The sequence below is a fragment of the Pristis pectinata genome, chromosome 2 (genome assembly GCF_009764475.1).
Source record: "Pristis pectinata isolate sPriPec2 chromosome 2, sPriPec2.1.pri, whole genome shotgun sequence".
Taxonomy (NCBI): Eukaryota; Metazoa; Chordata; class Chondrichthyes; order Rhinopristiformes; family Pristidae; genus Pristis; species Pristis pectinata.
Genome location: NC_067406.1, coordinates 90,825,197 through 90,846,430, shown reverse-complemented (window position 1 = coordinate 90,846,430; position 21,234 = coordinate 90,825,197). Strand labels below are relative to the sequence as shown.

The 21,234-nt window shown below is 41.0% G+C and overlaps 1 protein-coding gene across 3 annotated transcripts in view; it reads right to left on the bottom strand.

The window, feature by feature from the left end:
• The window catches only part of prdm5 (PR domain containing 5), a 217,161-nt gene that overhangs the window by 101,031 nt on the left and 94,896 nt on the right, over positions 1-21,234 (bottom strand). For all 3 annotated transcript variants that reach the window (XM_052044647.1, XM_052044639.1, XM_052044657.1), the window contains one exon: positions 782-875. In XM_052044647.1, coding sequence (XP_051900607.1) covers positions 782-875 — 94 coding nt within the window. The remainder of the gene's footprint in view (positions 1-781; positions 876-21,234) is intronic.

The following is a 21,234-nucleotide window of genomic DNA, read 5'->3' as shown; positions in this document are numbered from 1 at the left end:
AACAATTTATTCCCTACTCTCTCATATGATTACCAGGCTTCTCTTTAAAGGCAACTCTACTATATGCCTTAACCACACAGTGTGCTCAAATGGTTGCATTCTAACCACATCTTGGGGTAAAGAAGATTATTTTCCTAATTGCTCCAGTGATCACATGGTGATTATCTTGCATTGATAGCCTTTGCTTTTGTTTTTGTTCGAGGAAAACCTCTTTGTAGAAGAGAACCAGCCTGCTCATTATTTTTTTCCCCAGTGGTAGCTTTCAGCTCTGGTATTGTCCTTGTAAATACATGTTGTGCTTTCCACTATGTTGTTTTGGATATTATGACTACACACAGTACTCTAAGTAGGTTTATCAAATTTAGCACAACTTTGATACTTTTCAATTTTACAAGTAACATTTACAGTATTTTTGTTTATCTTTAATAGCCTTTTTCCACCCGGTCTAGCATATCAATGATCCAATTTAATGCTTGCTATTGAATGAATCGGCATGGGATTTCAATCATTTGATGTCGGGGCCATGTCTACTGCAACTGGTGGCTTTGCTCTAAGGAAACTGGTACCAGAAACCAGACCATGGCCTGGTTCCAAAGATCCTCAACCACAATACCAAAGGGCTTGCATCAGGAAAGGATTGAAAAGGCCTGTGGGGTTTTGAAACATTTCAGTTCAAAGCACTGACACAAAAATGTGATGAACTAACTGACACTATTAATCTTTAAAAGTATTAAAAAGAAAAAAAACAGCATGAAAAGATACTGTGAAAGGAAATGCTCACTGTTGTGAATCAGTAGATGTCTCTGCAGGGAGAAGGGAGTTCGAAACAAAGCCTTACATTCCTCACACTGGAATGGTCTCTCTTCCGAGTGTGTCTGTCAATGAAACAGTTTGCATAAGCAGCACAGAACAGTGATACTTACTAATCTAGGCAAGTTAATCATTTATTTTACAAAAATCAAATGACAATGAGAGTCCACTGCATTAACAAAAATAAAATTTCACATTTGGCCAAATAATCCAGGCAAGGCCAATGAAGATTGAATTTCAGAGTTTCCTTGCATGTAAAAACACATCTTGCACATATATCTCACTTCTAATGTCACAAAACAACTTTAATCACCCCATATAGAGAGACGAAAACCCAGAGCAGGTGACAGAGCCAATGATAAAGAAGTTCAAAAGAGATAGTAAAGTGAGGATTAATTACTTGTCCTCATTGGGTGGGTGACCAACTGGGGTTGTAAAGGTCACAAATGTCAGAAGCAATTAAGAATGTCCGCTAAGATGCAAATCAGATGAAGTGAGGCAATAGGAGTGTTAGCCTTCTATTCTTGTCCATCCTCCAAAGGTCGGAATCACTGGTGAAAACATTGCTCCAAGTACTTTGAAATCAATATGGTATACAATGGGAAGCAATTGAAATACAGCAAGTAAATGTGTGATAGATGAGCCGCAGATGAGAAGAAGCAACATGCCTTGGATGCCGAGGACAGCTTTGAGGAGATGAGAATTTAAATGGAGTTCAATTCAGGAGGCAGGCAAAGAGATGAGACTGGATACAATAAAATAATTCTTCACTAATGGCAGTGACGGAACACATCAGTGGAGGTGGAAAAAGGAAATTTGGTAGATACAATGTAAGTTTAAAATTCAGACCAGAGTTTTTAAAAAAAACTATGCTTGTGTCTCATTGGCTTCACTTTGAGCAAACATTCAAATGTCCAGAGTAAGTAAATGGAATTGGAAATCAAGAAAACTGCAGATGCTGGAAATCTGAAATTAAAAGAAGAAAATGTTGGAAAAACTCAACAAGGCAGGTAGCATCTGTGGAAAAAGAAACAGTTAATGTTTTAGCTCTAGGACCCTTTATCTGAACTGAAAAAGAGAGAAACAAGTTAATCGAGGAGTAGAAAGGGTGGGGGGTAGGGGCAATGGGTGGAACACAGGGAATTTCCCTGATAGGGCAAAATAATGTGGCTATTAAGAGGCAGATAAGCTTCTTTGTCTGTGTGATGTGTTGCTAATGTTCCAAAGTCTATGTTGGCCAGACCAGTGTGGTGTAGTCTGGCCTACTGGGACATGCTCAGCAAGCTAGACTATATAAATGAAAGAAAAAAGTATGGCAGGCAAATATAGTCAGTCATGATACACACAGAAAGAAAAAGTGAGTTATCTAAAGTTGGAGAATGCAGTATTGAGTCCTGTAGGATGCAATGTGCCCAGACAAAAGATGAGCTGTTGTTCCTCGAGCTTGCATTGGACCTCATTGCAACAGCGCAGAGGTGACAAACAGAAAGGTCAGAGTGGGAGTGGGATGAAGAATTTAAGTGACAGGCAACAGGATGCCAGGGATCACTCCTGCAGACTGAGTGCAGGTTTTCCACAAAGTGATCACTCAAACTATATTTGGTTCTCCAAGATAGAGGAGGCCACATTGTGAAAGCTGAATCCAGATGACTAGATTGGAAGAAGTTTAAAGGAATCGCTGCCTAACCTGGAAAGACTGTTGGAGTCCTTGGATAGTACGGAGGGAAGAAGTGAAAGAACAACTATTCTGTACTTGCTGCAGTTGTATGGGAAAGTGACATAAGGAGTAGTAGCTGGGGAAGAAGAGCAGACCAGGGAGTTGCAAAGGGAGCGATTTCTTCAAAACATTGAAGGGGGAGGGGAGACAGAAGTGCAGGAGAAATAGGTGAGATGTGGAAATGGACAGAGATGAGCAGTTTCAACCTGCTATTAAAATTCTTGATTTCAATCCTGTCAAAGCTAAACTGGAGAAAGTCTTAATTTTAAACATAAGATCTTTATTAGTCACATGTACATCGAAACACACAGTGAAATACATCTTTTACGTGGTGATTTTGGGGTGCAGCCTGCAAGTGTCGCCACGCTTCCGGCGCCAACATAGCATGCCCATAGCTTCCTAACCCGGACGTCTTTGGAATGTGGGAGGAAACCGGAGCACCCGGAGGAAACCCACACAGACACAGGGAGAACGTACAAACTCCTTACAGACAGTGGCCGGATTTGAACCCGGGTCGCTGGTGCTGTAAAGCATTGTGCTAACCACCATGCTACTGTGCAGTCCTAATTCATGGATTTCCCCTGGATTTATCTTTACTGTACTAACCTGCTATGCTATAGTACTCAGAAATCACAGAACCGCAGCAGCAGAGTAAAATTGCAGTTTGGAAGGCAGCCATTTGGCCCATTGTGTCCTTACACAGCTGATGTCGGTCTTGACTGAATATAGCAATTTCCACTCTGAATCCAGAGATAATGGGATCAAAGGCGAACATGTGACATGAACATTTAGCTAATAAAATGTCAATTTAAGGTGAGAACTTCTAGCATGCAGTGCAAAGTACTTGTGCGTTATGTGAAGTAATTCAGCATTTACTATGCCGTTCTTGCAGGACACCAAAGTGGTTCCTGGTCCTCCATTCATATGATGCGTTTACACAGTGAGCTGCCCAGGATTTGCACAGTGGTAGCAAGCAATGCATATTCAGATGCCATATGCTTAAATTTGCGCATGCCTGCAGATGTGCAGACAGGCACAAGACAAGAGAAGCCTACATCAGTGCAAGTTCAAGAGGACCAAACTGACACGCAGACTACATGCACTCTGGCTCATCTAGGTCCCTTGTTTTCTCTTGCTCCTTACTTCAAGAATTTGCATTATACTCAAGTTGACCCAAAAGCTGTCAAGTTGTTTTGAAGCAAAGTAAATGCTGGATTTGCTTTAAAGAGATACAAAGATAACTAAATTGTTCTTGGCCTTCCTTGCCTTTTACTTAATTATAAAATGCTAGAACACCATTACAGAGAATCTTTCAGGGAATAAGGGGATTTACTGACTAATGAAATACTCAAGGTATCATTTAACTTGACAGCAAAAGCCCAGGCATGAAAATGGAGCCCAATAAGGTGCAAATCAGTAATGCAATGAAGCAACATCTCACATAAGGCTGAACCCTCACAGATCTTCTGGAGCCAAATTAGAAATAATAGAAGGCTCAATTTTACAGCTGACTCAGAAGAGGAACAGCTCATCCAGTGAAACATGAAAGCCAGTTGAAAGAAAAAGGAATACAAAAGATATACTGTAAATGGCATGCAGCTGCTACAGGCCTTGCCTTCCTGGTGGCCATCAACTTTTCAACAAAGTGGCATATTCCTACAACTTAAGTTTGGTCTTATGGGGGCAAAGAGAACAACAATTGAGGTTACGTGTTTTCTGCAATTATCCAGGAACTTGTGAATAATAACAAAACTTTTCTTTGACCTGCATATTGCTGATGTAGCTCAAGTTATTTGATCGTCTGCCAATCACATGCAAGTTTTCTTTATAAATTTAGGTATAAAGTGGCACTTATGCTTTCTTTTCAAAATACATAGGTCCCACTAGGCTAATTGGGATGCCTTGAGCAAAATTCCTGGGAAACAGATATTTTTAGGAAGATATGGAGACTGCCCTCCCACAGAATATAGCCAGGATAGATTTCAGGAGAGCTGAAAATTTAAAAGATCTAAGTGTCAGACCAAATTACTCCCGCATTTGAATATACAATTTCTGGTACGTAATTCAGCAATTCAGAAAAATGGAAAAACTAAATGTAAGTGATCCTGTAAAATGCTTCTTTTCCCACCCAACCATCCCAAATAAGATTTTATGGTTAAAGTTAACTGTAGCCAGAAATCTTGCCCATCTGTACTCAATTAAGAAATTTGCCCTTATTGCCAGTTCGTCAATACTGTATAAAATGGTTTTCCTGCTAAATTCAATCAAATTGTTTGGAGAAATTTATGACAAATACTAAACAGAAAAGCTGTGACTTCTTTTTGTTGAGACTTTTTACAAAGATTTCAGGATTTTTTTCCGCATGGAGGTCAAACACATCTATACCTTCTGAAGAAGAATTCATTAAAACAATCCAGAAAAGAATTCAGAAGACATTTCTTTCCCCAGTGAGTGGAGTAGTGTGTGGAACTTCTTGTTCTGCGGAATAGTTGAGAAGAATGACATGGAAACATTGAGGAGGAACATCCATAAGTTCATGAGGTAAAAGGGTAAAGAAAGCATTGCTGGTAGTGCTAGATGATCTAAAGTGAGAAGAGACTAGAAATATCAGTGCTGACCAAACAGTTCAAACGGGTCAAACAATTGTGTTCATGCTCTAAGTTCTATGTACAGGAAACTGGCAACAGTTCCCAATTATATCTGGTTTGAATAGAAGGTCAATATTGTGTTTAATGTACTATCTTTCATCAGTGTAAACGTGTTAACCATATATCTATTCAAGGGTAGCCAAAGTACACCAAAGAAATCAAAACTCCCTCAGGGAATGAATGATTATCAATGTGTGATAAACAGCATTATTCATAACAATTGATTTACAACGAAGATACCAAGGATAGTGCTATGACTAGATGCGAGCCAAAGCATGGTGACCTTGTCAAGATTGTGCATCATTTTTTGCAAGGGGAAGGTAAGAGTTTCCAAAATCTAAGTAGGCAACTGGCCAAATAAATTTAAATTGCAGTATAATAATCCCATAGCTGAAGTCAAGGGTGATGTCTGCCAGCTAAAATGGGAAAAGGTCTAACTATCTATAGCTGTTGCCAGAGCACTCAGTAAAATGATGTTCATACAAGAACTGGTTTTCCTTGTAATATGGAAAAAAATGAAAAATCTTCCAATACACTGCAGAGACTAACTTAACCAAAGGGATGCAAATTTCTCCCTTGTATTTGAGAAATTTTATTTAAATTGGTACTAAACTGCTTTCTTTGCGCGGTGTTTCTTAAGACAATTATTTCTAAAACATTAGCAGATCTTGCACAGCGGTACTTGGTCTAAGCCTGAAGCATGGTAACAATTTATGCAATTTTTGTCACGCAGTTTGGCTTATGCTTTTTAGTTAATCTACTAAATTAGCCAGTGCAAATAAGTGGAACCCACTAAAATCAAACAGTAGTCGTGACTACTCGAAATTTCCAGCTGCCAGAAAAAATATCCTTTCATCGACATTGAAATGTGGGCTGACAAATTCACATGCTCCAAAATCAGAGCGTTAAAACATTGTGATGTACAGTGCCAGCACTGGCTTGAAAAGAAGGCCTCACTTGGCTGACGGTGAGAGGGACCCTCATAGCCAGATACTTCCTTTACAGTCAAAATATCATCCTCAAAGCATGCTGCCCTCGGGACGGCTGTGGTGGGAAAGAGATGGTCACCCACCTCTTTGCAGACTGTGGATTTGCTAAGAGGGTGTGGACAAGGATACAAGGTTCCTTGTCTCAGTCCATCCCAAACAGCTACATAACAGAGGACTTCCTGACCTGGGCGGTTCCCAGGATCACACAAGGAGACTGACATCAGGTGTTGCTGGAAGATCATCAACTCAGTGAAAGACACTCTTTGGTCTGCCCGAAACTTGTTGGTTTTCCAGCACAGTGAGAAGTCCATAAGGTAATCCTGCTGGCTGGCGCTTCCAGGATGTAGGAGTACATGCTGAGGGATGCACTGAAGCTCAGTGCAGCCAACCCAAAGGCTCTGTGGGGAAGAACCGCAGTCTAGGCTCCTTCAGCTACTGGAAATGGAGGGGCTGAGTCGGATGGAGAAGCCCCTCAAACATAGAAAGGATGTATCATCCCAGGGGGCCACATGAGTGGCAACGGTGTTATGGTTCCAAAAAAAGTGTTAACACTATAGAATAACTTGACCAAAACGACACTAAGAATGTAAAGTTTTGCACTGTGTTTATTCTTTTGTATATATTTTTTATTATGAATAACATTTACTTTTTGAAATTAAAAAAAGGGTTGTGATTATCCATCACAATCATGCTATAGTGCAGGTACAATTTTTTCAAAAACCCAATGAAAACATCTATTGTAATTTTGTGTAACTATTGATAGCTGGCTGCCCAGCAGGGACATCAGGGCTTGAGCCCTTAAAGGGACAGTGTGCAATACCATGCTGTTAGTGAAAAATAATAAACAGCCAAGAGAAGACGCTGGAAAAGGGAGGGAATGAGTTCCCAAATTTACCAGCAGAATACTTGAGACTTCTGTGGAGCAACTCAGAAACAAGAAAGAGATCGTTTGCCAGAGATGCCAGGAGACTGTCTTAGTCAATAACCAGTGCCTTTGGCAGAAGGTGATGGTGGAACTCACATCAAGGAGTGAGACATTCACAATATGGGACTCCTAAGCTATTCTATGACTTCATCACATGTTTTGTCTTTAGCTGAAATACCATGATTACTCAATTCACCCTCCCACATACTGACTGAAAGTCAAACACCTCCAAGATATCAGAGGAAGAGGGGGAACAGGAGGATGATTGCGAGGATGAAGAACCTATAGCTCATGTGGCATCGTAAAGGCATCTTACAACACTGAATCTCTACCTGCTAAGCATCAGCTCAGTTACTCTTCCTAATTTTAAGCAATATCTCAGGATCAAGCATGACTTGCTTCCACTCCAGTTTAATGGACTCTGAAGTGGCTAATGAAGCCAGTGTAGGAATTGAGAACTCTTTAACAGATGGGGTAGGAAAAGCCTGAGGGAATGAGTAGGTGGGTAGCTTGTGAGGTAGTGCACTGCTTACGTGGAGCCTCTGTGTACTCCCAGTGCACGGCTTTATGATTTTCAATAAGATCCCGTATGTTCCTTCTCTGCTTCTTCAAGAAAGCTTTGAGAATTTCATTGAACTTTTCCCCTGTCTGTTTGGTAATCTCCTTCCATGACAGAGCTCAGAATATAGAGCTGCTTTTTTGGGAGTTTGGAGTTGGACATATGAACATCATGACCTGCCAAATATAGCTCACTGAGAGTAAAGATGGTTTCAATGCTAGGGCTGTTGGCCTGGAAAAGTATGCTGACCTTGGTTCACTTCCAGTGAATTTGTAGGATTTTGCAGAGGCAGTATTGTTGGTTCTTTTCTGGTGCCCTGAGGTACCTACTCTAGGTGGTCCAGATCTTAAAAGCATGTAAGCGGGCAGGGATTACTGCTGCCCAGTAGAACAAAAGTTTATTGGAGTTCTAAGGTCTCAATCTTCAAATACCCTTTCTCTCAAGTGACCAAAGACTATTCTAGTGGATTGAAGATAAATGGTGATTTTCATCATTGATGTCTGCCTTCGCTGAGAGCTGGCTCTCAAGATATGGAGTTTTTCAAGGTCTCATCATGAACCTCTGTAGTTGGAGGGCACTGTGGTGCAGTAGGAGTTTGGTAGAGGATTTTGGTCTGGAGATGTTGCTTCTACAGCCTCTCCATTTTTATGCTTTTGTGAACAAGTCAACAATGTCCTGGAGCTTGATCTCCAACTGTGTGCAAACAGAAGCATTGTCTGCATACTGCACCTCAACACTGACACTGTGAAGAAAGACAACAGATTATAAAGGGATGTTTCACAAGGAAAGATTCATGGCACTGGCAGGCTGCAGCCAGGCTGGAGGTGAAAGAAATCTATCAGACAATTTCCAGTCCATCAAAGACAAGGAATAATAAACCCCTGAGTCCAAATAATGGTCACTGGTGTAATTTCAAGTTCATGTTCAGTAGATTTTAATAGTGTGGTATGTCAGTGGATAATGAAAAAGTGTTGCAGATTCATTTAGGTTTGGCTTAAGTCTCTGGTCAATAATGCAAAGGTGACTGGTATGGTTAGTGATGTCGGCAAGTGCCCTTTTGCTGTTTGGGTCTTCCACTGGCATCTTCCATGAATGCTGCAGATGGTGACCCTGCTCTCCTTCATCCTCCTCTTCTCGCCTTCCCTAATCTTCCTGAGTTTCCTGCTCCTCCTCCCCCTCCTCCTCTCTTTCTGGATTCCCTCATGTAAAGGCTCTACTTGTCTGTTTGCTGAGTAGGGCAGGATGCAGTACTCAACCAACAGACAAGTAGGTCACCCTAATAGGAGGGTATTTGCAGACTGCAAAGTATCTTCTTGTGTGGACCAATTTTCCATCTACTCTGTCCTTGTGCTCAAAAGAGCACTCAATTGTAGCATCTTAGAGAATATACTGGCATGAGAAACCAGATGATCAGTTCTGGGTTTTGAAGAGGAGCAGTTTATGCCAGCCTGAACCTTGAGGAGGCTGCTAATGCTAGCAAATTCTCTGGTGGGGCCTGGCTCATCTGGTCTAAAGGAAAAGTAGAATATGTCATTTCTTCTCAGAGCAATTATAACCTCAGCAACCCTGCGGTTAGCAGTAAACTGTGAAATATGGCACTGATAGGCTGCATCTTCCTGGAAGTATCCCAAAACTAGAAAGTTGAATACGAGGACTTTGACCTTGACTGCAGAACAGCTTCGGTACCATGCAAACCTGGAGCAAAGGCCACAAATCTCTGTGACAGCTGCCTTTGTAATCCTGAACCTTCTTAGACATTGCCCTTGAAGAGGTCAGGATAGGAGCATGGGGCCCTGTAGACTGTGATAAAGTCTTCAGTAATGAGCCTTTTTCTGTGCTTCCTTTCTCTGGATCCCCACCACTGCCTGCAATCCCGACATATGCTTGATTCCAAGTCCTCCTGCAGCAGTGCTTTCCAGGTTCTGAAATGGCAGAGATCGCTATATGCTTCAGTGCTAACTGGAGGCAGATGTTAGAATGAGTATTCAGCATCATGAGCAGAAGGTGCAAACTAAGGTGTATGTATTTTAAATTGTGCAGCTGCTGAGCAAAAGATAGGAATACCTGACTGAGCTGCAAATGACCAACAAAAGGAAAACTTTGAAAAAAAACACAACCGAATTTAACCAGTCAGTGTGTAAAAAGTTGTTGAACAATTTTGCAATCATTATTAAATGGAGCCATATGATTACCATGTCTTTGTCTATGTCAAGGGATGAATATTCTGTGGCAAGTGATTCAGCTCTTGACTCACAATATCTGTGTGAGGCAGTCAGGAGTGTGATGGAAGTGTCTCCACTTGCCCATATGACCACAGCTCCAACATCACTCAGAAATGTAGAGAACATCAAGGACTGAGCAATCTCTTTGATCAGCACCGCATCCTCCACCACCATCCATCGATAACATTTTATCACTGATGCATGAAGGCTGCATTCTGTATAAACAGCAGGAACTCAAAGAGGGTTGGGTTCTTTGACAGCTCTTTCTACATCCAGGACCTCTATCCTCCAGGAGAGAGCAGGCTAACCCTGCGAATCGAAGCCCCGGAAGTAAAATAGAGGCATGCAGCTGCCTTAAAGTCAACTTGCCCCATCAGTCTTATTCTCAACATTCAATCTGTGGAAAGAGCTTGGGGGGTATGGAACTGGAAAGGAAAGAGACAGACCTTATGCCATGAGCAATGCTACAAAAAGTCCTTTTATATAATTATAAAAACCACCTCTATATGTGAGGGACCATGTCTTTTCCTTCCTATTGCACTGGAGCAAGGTTTTGCACTGTGCTCCTTGGGCAACTTTTAAAATGTGAACAGCTTTTTTTTCCTATTGTTGTGAATTTTACATTTGCTATCCAGCAAAGGCAGCATATTTGTGAAAATGATCCTGAGCTAATTAATGTCAGGGCTCCAGCTGCTAAAGGAAAGCTGACACTTAAACACAGCACAGCCTGGTCAGTCTTGAGCTTTGAGAATACACGACTACCATCGACCTTCAGCTGGGTTCCCAGGTTCAGTGAAAATGGTTTTAATAGTTTGGTTGATGTTGAGAGGTGCAAGGAGGCACGAAACACCATTGGTACAAGATGGCCATTCTCCATGTGCAAAATTATGGTAAAATTAGGAGAAAGTGGCCAAAGATATTATTGACCAGAGGTCAGTGGCAAAAGAAAAATTATATCACCTCTATCATTTATTCCAAGGTACTTTCAAACACCACATAACAATACCAGCATTGTAACACAAACATACATTCAGGCAAAATATACAAACACACAGCCAACACCTTTACCACTCCCCTCCCCCATGCCCCCCCATACACACACACACACACACCACACTCTGCACTTAATACAGTTAATCAATTAAGCAGCTAATGCAAGGATGAGGCTCCAAGAACATCCCCATCTTCAATGATGGCAAGTCTCAGCATGTGAGTGGCAATTAAAATTGCAAGCCCGTTGAGCCAGAAGTGCTGAATAGATGATCCATCTCAACTTCCTCCTGAAATTCCCACCATCACAGAAACCAGTCTCCAGCCAATTCAATTCACTTCACATGATATTAAGGAATGACTGACATCTCTGGATACAGCACAGGCTTTGGGAGACGACAACATTCCTGCTGCAGTAAAGGTCAACACCCCAGCACTGAAAATCACAAAAACTGTAAATGTTGGAAATCCAAAATAAAAACAGAAAATGCTGGAAATACTCAGCAGGTCAGACGGCATCTGTGGGAAGAGAAACAGAGTTAATGATTCAGGTCAAACAACCTTCGCTAGAACTGGAAAATAGACAACAGAAGCTTGTTTTGTCAGCACAGCAGCAGCAGGGGTTGTCTCTGTCAGGGTAATACTCCTGGTGACAGAAGCCAGTTATCTGCTGTGATATTAACTCTGGCTGTTTTTTTTTTCTCTTTTTTTTTATTTTCTCTCTGTGGGAATGGGACATGCCTGGCCTGACTTGTTGGGCATATCTTCCTGCTCTGCATTTCACAACTCCTAATTTCTCTTGTCTATGTTCTTTTGTCTACGTTCTCACTCTCTAACTGCTCCCATTCACTCACTCATTTACTCCTGATACCCATGGTCACCTCGGTTTTATCCTATCAGAAACATCCCCCTCCCCCATCCTGCCTGCAGCTTAAGAAACTTATTTTTGTCTCCTTCCCAGTTCTGACAAAGGGTCTTTGACCTGAAACGTTAACTCTGTGTCTCTTCCCACAGATGCAGCCTGACCTGCTGAGTGTTTCCAGCACTTTCTATTTTTATTTTTCACTCCAGAACTAACTGTGGCCCAGTACAGTTACAACCCTGGCATCCACCCAACAATGTCGAAAATTGCTTAGCCACATTCCATTCACAAAATGCAATCTGGCTAATTATCACTCAATCAGAATACAGTCAATCGTCAGCAAAGTGACAGAAGCCATCATCAGCTATGCTCCAGAGTGACACTTATTTTCCAGTAACCTACATCCCAATGCTCAGATTGGGTTCTGTCAAGACTACTAGTCCCCAGACTCATCGCAACCTTGGTCCAAAGAGCTGAATTCCTGAGTTCTAGCAGGCAAGAATGACTGCTACTGACATCAAAGCAACATTTGAACAAATATGGCATCAAGGCACCGGGAAGACTGGCATGAATGGGTATCGAAGGGAAAACACCCCAATGGGTGGAGTCACACCTCCCACAAAGGAAGATAGCTGTGGTTGTCAGAGGTCAATCATTCTAGCCTCTGGTCGTCACTGCAGGAGTTCCTCGGGGCAATGCCTGTGGCCCAGCCTTCTTCTGTCACTTCAAATATGACCTTAGAGCCAGAGAGACATACAGCATGGAAAGAGGCCCATTGGTCCATCATGTCCGCACCGACCACCAACCACCTAGTTACATGAAACCTACATTAATTCTTACACACCTCAGTTGTAAATGGCTTCCCCCTTATCTTGTTACATTCTCTCATTCGAGTCTCTTCCACGAGTGGAAACATCTCAACATCGTGCCCCCTATAAACCTTTCTGCCATCATAATATGGGGATGTTCACTGAAGATTGCATAACGTTCAATTCCATTCCAATTCTGCAGCAAACTAAGCAGCTTGTATACATCAAGACCTAGACAATATTCAGCATGGGCTGATAAGTGGCAAGTGACATTTGTGCCACAGAAATGTCTGGTGATGACAATTTCCAACAAGAGAGAATCTAAGTGCCTGTTCCTGACATTCAATTGCATTACCATTGCCAAGACGCCAGTATTAATGTCCCTGGGGTCACCGGTGACCAGAAGCACATCTGAACCAGTCAAATAAATGTCATGACAATTAAAGCCAGTCAGAGGCTCAGTATTCTGAGGTGTGACTCATCTTTGGACACTCTGAAGCCTTTCCAACATCTGCAAGGCACACTTAAGCAGCCTGATGGAATGCCCCCCATTTCCCTGGATGAGTGCAGTGCCAAAAACTCTCCAGAAAGCATGACACCATTCAGAACAAAGCAACCAACTTGAATGAGACCACAGCAACCACATTAAATATTCATTCCCTCCACCACTGGTGCTAAGTGACTGCAGTGTATAACATTTACAAAATGCACTGTGGTTACTCACCTAGGCTGCTCCAGCAGCATCTCCCAAACCCCATGAACTCTACCACCAAAGACAAAGGCAGCAGGCATATAGGAACACCACCACCTGCAGATTCCTCTCTAAATTGTGCACCACACTGGTGTAAATCTGGAAATCCCTGTCCAACAGCAGTGTGGGTTCATCAAAAGTACTGCGCTGTTCAAGGAGGATCACTGCCACCTTCTCCTGGACAATTAGGTATGGGGCATAAATATGGGTCTTGCTGGCAATGTCCTGATCCATAAAAATGAACACACAAAATAAATCCCTCACTTATTTCTTTCCACCTATTCTCACTCACACGCCCATCAACTCTCCTGAATCTCCTGCCAACCACCTAAACTCAGGCAATTTGTAGTAAATAATTCATCATCCAGCAAGATTTTGGTCTGTAGGAGGAAACCTGGAAGAAACCCATGTAGTCACAGGTAGAACATGTGAACTCCACACAGAACAGCATCTGATGTTAGAATCAAACTCAGGTCACTGAAGCACTAATTGGATATCCACCTTTATAATAGTGATCATGGCTCCTTCAGTGTGAGATTGTTAATCAACCTCCTTCCACAGCTACTGTGGAGTTTGAGCAGAAGGAAAGGTTAAATTAGTTGCTAAGAACATTTTGCCAGTCAGACTTGCAGATAACACACAGGAAGAAAATCACCATCATAATGGTTGAGTTATCTGAGTACATCTTGTGCAAGCTCATATCAGTTTCAGTTTATAACATTTGATTCAGTGCTATACTTAATATGCAAGCATAAGAGAAGGAAAGAATAGCCTGTGAGTTTTCAGGCCAGCAGTGGTGGCATATGTAATGGTGCTCAGTGAAATGGAACTTACAGGAAGATGTTGAAAACTACCATTGCAAATTGTGCTCTTGTTTTAATCATTGGTCCTGTTTCTTGCAGCGCTGTGCTCTGCCCTCCACATGATAGGAATTATTTTTCATTTTATTTCTGTGCTGGAGACCACACTGTGGAATGTTTGTCCCACTACACAAAACACTGAGCATGTGAATGCCATCAAACTCAGCATCCTCCTCAGATTGTGGAAGTTCCAAGAGTTGCTGGCCACTCTTTGCTGGTATGTTGTCAACTGCGTTTCAACACTGGAATCTTCATGGAATTCAGTGGTGTAGCTCCAACTTGCTGCTACTTCAAGTTGTTATGCTGACAGAGGCACAACAGGACCACTTACTTCAAAGGAGAGGAACAGCTGTGAGGCAGAAGGTTAAGTATCAGATATTTTATATTTTTTGAAATACTGGATGTTTTAAATAGTGTTTTGAGTGTTTGAAATTTTTCAACATAACTTGTAACATCCCTTTTAGCTCTGATCAGCAATCCAGGATGATGAGAGAATTCGGCTGATTTTCCCAGCCAAGGACCCTGCTGCTCATGGATGATTCAAAAGGATTTTATCTTTTCTACCAGTAACCAAACCAGATAAGATAGATAGAATAATTTAAGACTCCACAATGCCATTCCTTGAGGACAGCCAATGTTGGACAATACAGCAATTTGTAGACACAAATTTTATTAAGTTATAATTGGATAATAAATAACCACGTATTCAGCTTGGTAAATGTTGACTCATCTGCACATGTTCAAATAATGAATAGGACAGTCTTTTCCCTACAAAATAATCATCTTTAGAAGATGTAATGTGGCTGTTCCATTCAGAATGCCAAGCACAAATTCCAAGATTTGTGGAGGTAGTTTAAACCTAAGATGATTGCTCAGATGCTAGTATCATGAGATCAAACGCAATTTCACGTCCCACCAAATTATATTTTCCTCTTAATTCAAAGAGATTGGTGACCATATTAATTTCCCATTGGCTAATCACATTACTCCCAAATATTCAAAGCTTTAAGAGAGTAATCAAAGAAATAAGAGTGGCAAACACCTATTAAAGCACATCAAGAGCAACCCTGATTGGAAATGTAATCCAATGTTAATATCGAGGAACTGGGAGCTTGAGGTACTGCTAAAACATTAAGAGACAGACTGGCCTTAATTTATTATTGCTAGTAGATAATCCAAGAAAATTAAGCAAAAAAAACTGTCAATGCCATAAATGTAAACCAAGTACTGAAAATGCTGAAAGCACTCAGCAAATCTAGCAGCATCAGTGGGGAGAATCATGGAGCTGGCATTTCAGTTCAAGGACTATTCATCATAGAACATAGAACACGGAACAGTACAGCAGAGGAACAGGCCCTTCAGCTCATAATGTCTGCACCAAATATGATGCCGAATTAAACCAATTCTCTTCTGCCTGTACATGATCCATATCCCTCCATTCCTTGCATATTCATGTGTCTTTCTAACAGACTCTTAAACACCACTATCGTACCTGCTTCCACCACATCCCCCAGCAGCATATTCCAGGCACCCACCACTCTCTATGTAAAAAACTTGCCCCACACATCTCCTTTAAACTTTCCCCCTCTCACTTTAAATGCATGTCCTCTAGTACTTGATGTGTCGACCCTGGGGAAAAGATTCTGGCTGTCTACCTTATTTATACCTCTCATAATCTTATAAACTTCTATCAGGTCTCCCCTCAGCCTCCAACGCTCCAGGGAAAACAACCCAAGTTTGTCCAACCTCTTCTTATTGCTCACACCCTCTAATCCAGGCAGCATCCTGCTAAACCTCTTCTGCATCCTTTCCAAAGCCTCCACGTCCTTCAAAGATGTGACCAGAATTACACGCAATACTCCAAGTGCGGCCTAACCAAAGTTTTATATAGCTACAACATGACTTCCTGACTCTTGTACTAAATGCCCTGACCAATGAAGGCAAGCATGCCATATGTCTTCTTCAACACGCCTATTTGCGCTGCCACTTTCAGTGAGCTATGGACTTGGATCCCAAGATCCCTCTGTACATCAATGCAGTTAAGGGTCCTGCTATTAACTGTATACTCTCCCCTTACATTAGACCTGCCAAAGTGTAACACCTCACACTTACTTGGATTAAACTCAACTGCCATTCCTCCACCCATATCTGTAACTGATCTATATCCTGCTGTATCCTTTGACAGCCCTCTACACTGTCCACAACACCACCAATTTTTGTGTCACCAGGAGTGAAATAATGAGCATGTAAGAGTGTGTTAAGTTGCAGAGAGCTGGGGGTTGATAGGGCAAAGGGAATGTCTACGATGGGTGCAGGTCAAAGCTGTCAAAGTAACAATTATTTTAACCAAATGGCAGTTAGAATTGTAAAAAAGATGAAGTGGAACAGAAAGTACAGCCACATCTATGGAGAGAAAGAAAAAAAGGGTGGTTCTTGAAAATGTTACATTTAATATTAAGTCCCAAAGGCTACAAGATTTTCTGACAGAAGATAAGATGCCACTCTTGTAAATATATGTGCTTAAATGTGGATTCACAATGCTAGAAGTTCAGATTTATCAAAAAATTACTCTGAAATATATGCCAGTGTTTTTATTTTAGGGCAGAATGGTGCTTTTTTTCTGAGCTCCCCAATAGTTCACGGTTAAATATATATGTTAGGTCACATTTTATTGACCAAAGGTAGCAGCAATCTTAGCATGCCGTATGCTGAAGGAACTGTACAGTACCATATTAGCTCAACCAAAATCCATTCTATTTATCAGCTATGTAACCATGCATCATCCTGCTAAGCTGTGTTACAATAAGCTTACATTGAAGCCCTTCTAAGATGTCAGCGTGCCAAAGCTTTCAATTGTAAGTGCTAGGGTACAATCTTTTTACCAGCAAGGAAGAGCTGTAACCTATGGGATCTCTCATCTTTTACCAATATTAACTGTGGAATGAATCAATCAGCAACATTTGTGTGTGAAAATGTGGATCATATATCTGCCAAGTGTACCATCCCTTTTATCTGTCCTTGGCTCCTGCATCTACTTTGGCCACAACATTCTTAAGATACTGCAATACTTCCACCAAAGTCAATGCTGTAAAATGCCAACTAGGGAAGTTATCCTCTTACTCAATCCTGCTTCATCGTACAGTAAGGTGCAATAAGGTTTTGGCTAATATGAACTTGGCCTTAAATCTACTTTCCTGTTTCATCCCTGTAACCCTCGAACACCTTGTAATCCAAAAATTATCCATCTTAGACTTGAATATATATTCAAATATTCAACGTCCAGTGCTTTCTAGGGTACAAAAGTTCCAAAGATTCACATCGCACAAAGAAGAAATCCTACCTGATCTCAATGAGATTACCTATCGTTCTGCTAAGTTCTGGAAAGCATAGGTTCAATTTGCTTAACCTTTCCTCATGTGACAACTACCTCACCCTGGCAACCAATCCAGTAAACTTCACGGCACTTCCACAGGGTGTACATTTCCTTAAGTAAGATAAAAGGCATGCAGTTATCCAAGTTGATCTCACCAAAACCTTGTACAGTTCAGCAAGATGTCCCTACATTTGTATCCAATGCCCTTGCAATAAAGGCAAATATTCCACTTGCATTTCCAGTTAGTTTTGTACCTGTATGTTAACTGTCTGTTTTGCATATGACACCCAGGTTTATCTGAACACCAGCATTCACGAGTCTCACAACATACAAATCATATCCTGGTTTGTATTCTTCCTACCAAAGTGAATAATTTCACACTTTCCTGCAGTCTATTCCATCTTCCATATCTTTGACAACTCACTTAACCCATTTACAATCCTTTGCAGATTCTTTGTGTTCCTCTCAGGGCATACTTTCCCATCTACTCCTTCCGTACACATGAGAAAACTTAAGAGACATTAACCTCCTTTTTATCAAAATCATCAGCATAAATTGTAAGTGTCTCTGATGCATCAAATTAGTTCAACACTCTGCCAACTTAAAACTGACCAATTTATCCTGATTCTGTTTTACGTTAGTTAGCTCATTGTTTATTCATGCTAAATACATTGCAAACAACACCATGAACTCTTGTAGCATCTCACTGAAAGCCTTTTGGAAAGCCAAAGAGACTACATATAATGACTGCCCTTTATCTATGCTGCACGTTACATCCTCAAATAACTTTGAAGGTTCTTGAACATCATTTCCTTTTCATAAAACTATGATGACTGTGCCTGATTGTGTAATTATTTTCTAAGTGAACTGTTTCTACATTTTTAACATTGGGATTTCAGCATTTCCCTGGCAACAAATGCTGAGCTGTTGTATATTTTTCTCCTTTTATTCTTTCTTCTCTCTTGAATTTCTCTGAAATGTGTTATATTTTCCACTTACCATGTGCAGGGACTTTCCCACAATGTGGAAAGTCAGAACCACATTATTCTGCAACTCCCTCTTTTAGAAACCTAAAATGAAGGCCATCAGGATTTGCAAACCTTTTGCCATGGTACTTTTTCCCCTCATCAATATTGATTAAGTTCCTTTCTCTTTTATCCCCAATTAAAAACATTTTAAAAAGTGTTTGATGTCTCTGTCATTTTCTTTCCACTCCATTATTAAATTTCCCTGTCTCAGCTTCTAAGGATACAAAATGTTCTTTTCCTACTCTCTTCCTTGTTACAGACCAGTAGAAATCCTTACAATTATTTTTATATATATTTCCTGCTACTTTACTCTTGCATTCTATTTTCTTTATCAAATTTTAATCATATTTTGCTGTTTTCTTACTCTGAATCCTCTACCATTTTATACTTTGCAATTGTGTAATCTTTTCCTTCAATCATTTTGCTAAAATTCCTTAATCAGCCATGAAACTTTCACTTTTTTAGTGATGTCTCTGACAATTAGAAAAATTTCTTTAAATGTCTGTCACTGGTTATTTACTGTCATATCACTGGATCCACTTTAATCAGCTCTCCCCTCATACCAAGGTAATTGCCTTAGTTAAATGTAAGACTCTAAGTTTGGACTTAAGCTTCTCACTCTCAACACGAATGTTAAATTCTATCATGTTGTGATCCCTCTTCCCCAGAGATCCTTTTACCATGAGATTACCAATTAGTTCCATCCATTCACACACGACCAGATCTAAGATGCCCTTTTCACCTTTTCACAGATGATACCACCACAGTGGGCCGTATCTCAAATAACGATGAGTCGGAGTACAGCAAGGAGGTACAGAGCCTTGTGACATGGTGTCAGAAAAACAAAGGAGCTGGTCATTGACTTCAAGAAGGGGGGTGGTGCACATGCACCTGTCTACATCTACGGTGCTGAGGTCGAGAGGGTTAAGAGCTTGAGAGCTTGAAGTTCCTATACACGAACATCACCAACAGCCTGTCCTGGTCCGAACACATAGACGTCACGGCCAAGAAACTTCATCAGTGCCACTACTTCCTCAGGAGGCTAAAGCAATTTGGCATGTCCCCTTTGACCCTCATCAATTTTTATCAATGCACCATAGAAAGCATCCTATCTGGATGCATCAAGGCTTGGTATGGCAACTGCTCTGTCTGTGACTGCAAGAAACTACAGTTGTGGACACAGCTCAGCACATCACAAAAACCAGCCTCCCCTCCATGGCCTCTGTCTATACTTCTCATCGCCTCAGTATAGCAGCCAACGTAATCAAAGACCCTACCCACCCTGGACATTCAGAAGATACAAAAGCCTGACAGCATGTACCACCAGGCTCAATGACAGCTTCTATCCTGCTGTTATAAGACTATTGAACGGTTCCCTAGTATGATAAGATGGATTCGTGATATCACAATCTACCTCATTATGACCTTGCATATTATTGTCTATCTGCACTGCACTTTCTCTGTAACTCCAACAGTTTATTCTGCATTCTGTTATTGTTTTACCTTGTACAACCTCACTGCACTGGGTAATGAATCGATCTGTACGAACGGTATGCAAGACAAGTTTTTTCACTGTACCTCAGTACATGTGACAATAATAAACCAATCTACCAATTTATCCATTTCACCTAGAAGATGCACTACATATTATTCTAGAAACTGTCCTCAAATACTCAGCAAATTGTCCTGGTGAACTCATCATCATTACCTTCACTTATTTGATTTGCTCAGTTTATTTGAAGATGAAAGTCACCCATTATTATTTTATTACCTTTTTTCACAAGCCCCTGCTATTTCTTGATTGATCTTCTTCTCAATGGTGCAGATCTTCTGCTGAGATTTGCCTGGATGTGACCGTAATTACAGAGTCTACAGACTACCCTCACCAGTGTTTTCTTTCTGTTTTTGTTTCTCATGTCTACCCAAACTAATTTTGCATCCTGATCTTCTGAGCCAAGATTCAGTCTCAATGATTTAACTATGCCTTCCTTTGTCAAGATAGCTAGGTCCTCCCCAGCTCCCAAACTTTTTCCATTCTTTTTATCTTTCCAAAAATAACAATATCCTGGAGTATTCAGTTTCAACCTTGGTCACTCTGCAACCCTATCTCTGTAATTGCTTTGTTTGTACTCATTAACCAAGATTTGTGACAAAAATCATCTATCTTAGTACGAATGATTTGTACATTAATATAAGAGCCATTTATTTTGATAATTTGGCAGAGCTTCCACTGCGCGAGGTGTTGATTGCCTCCCCTGGACCACATTGCTCCTTCCAGAGCCTTCCACTGAGAGGCTGGTGTGGCCAAGGGCAACACAGTGCAGCACCGAGCTTCGCCAGCACAAGTGGCCAGATACACTGACAGAATAGCTTTGAAAGTTGGTGAGGTCCCATCTCAGACAGGCTGGTTGTCAAAGCAATCACTGTTATTGAATGTTTATTTGACAAACAAACATTCAAAGTCATTCAGCAGCTGCTTAAAGAAAATGGCTGAAACAATAAAATTAATGTTATAAATGAATATTCAAATGACTAGGGAAACATTCACACAAAATTAATTCAACATACATGGACTAATTAAATGAAATTAAATAAGCAGCTCTACTTACCTTTCTTCTGACAATCAATTTCTCCCATTCATACAGCTCCCTATTGGAATAGCCCAATTACTGGCACATCCAGGCAAATCTC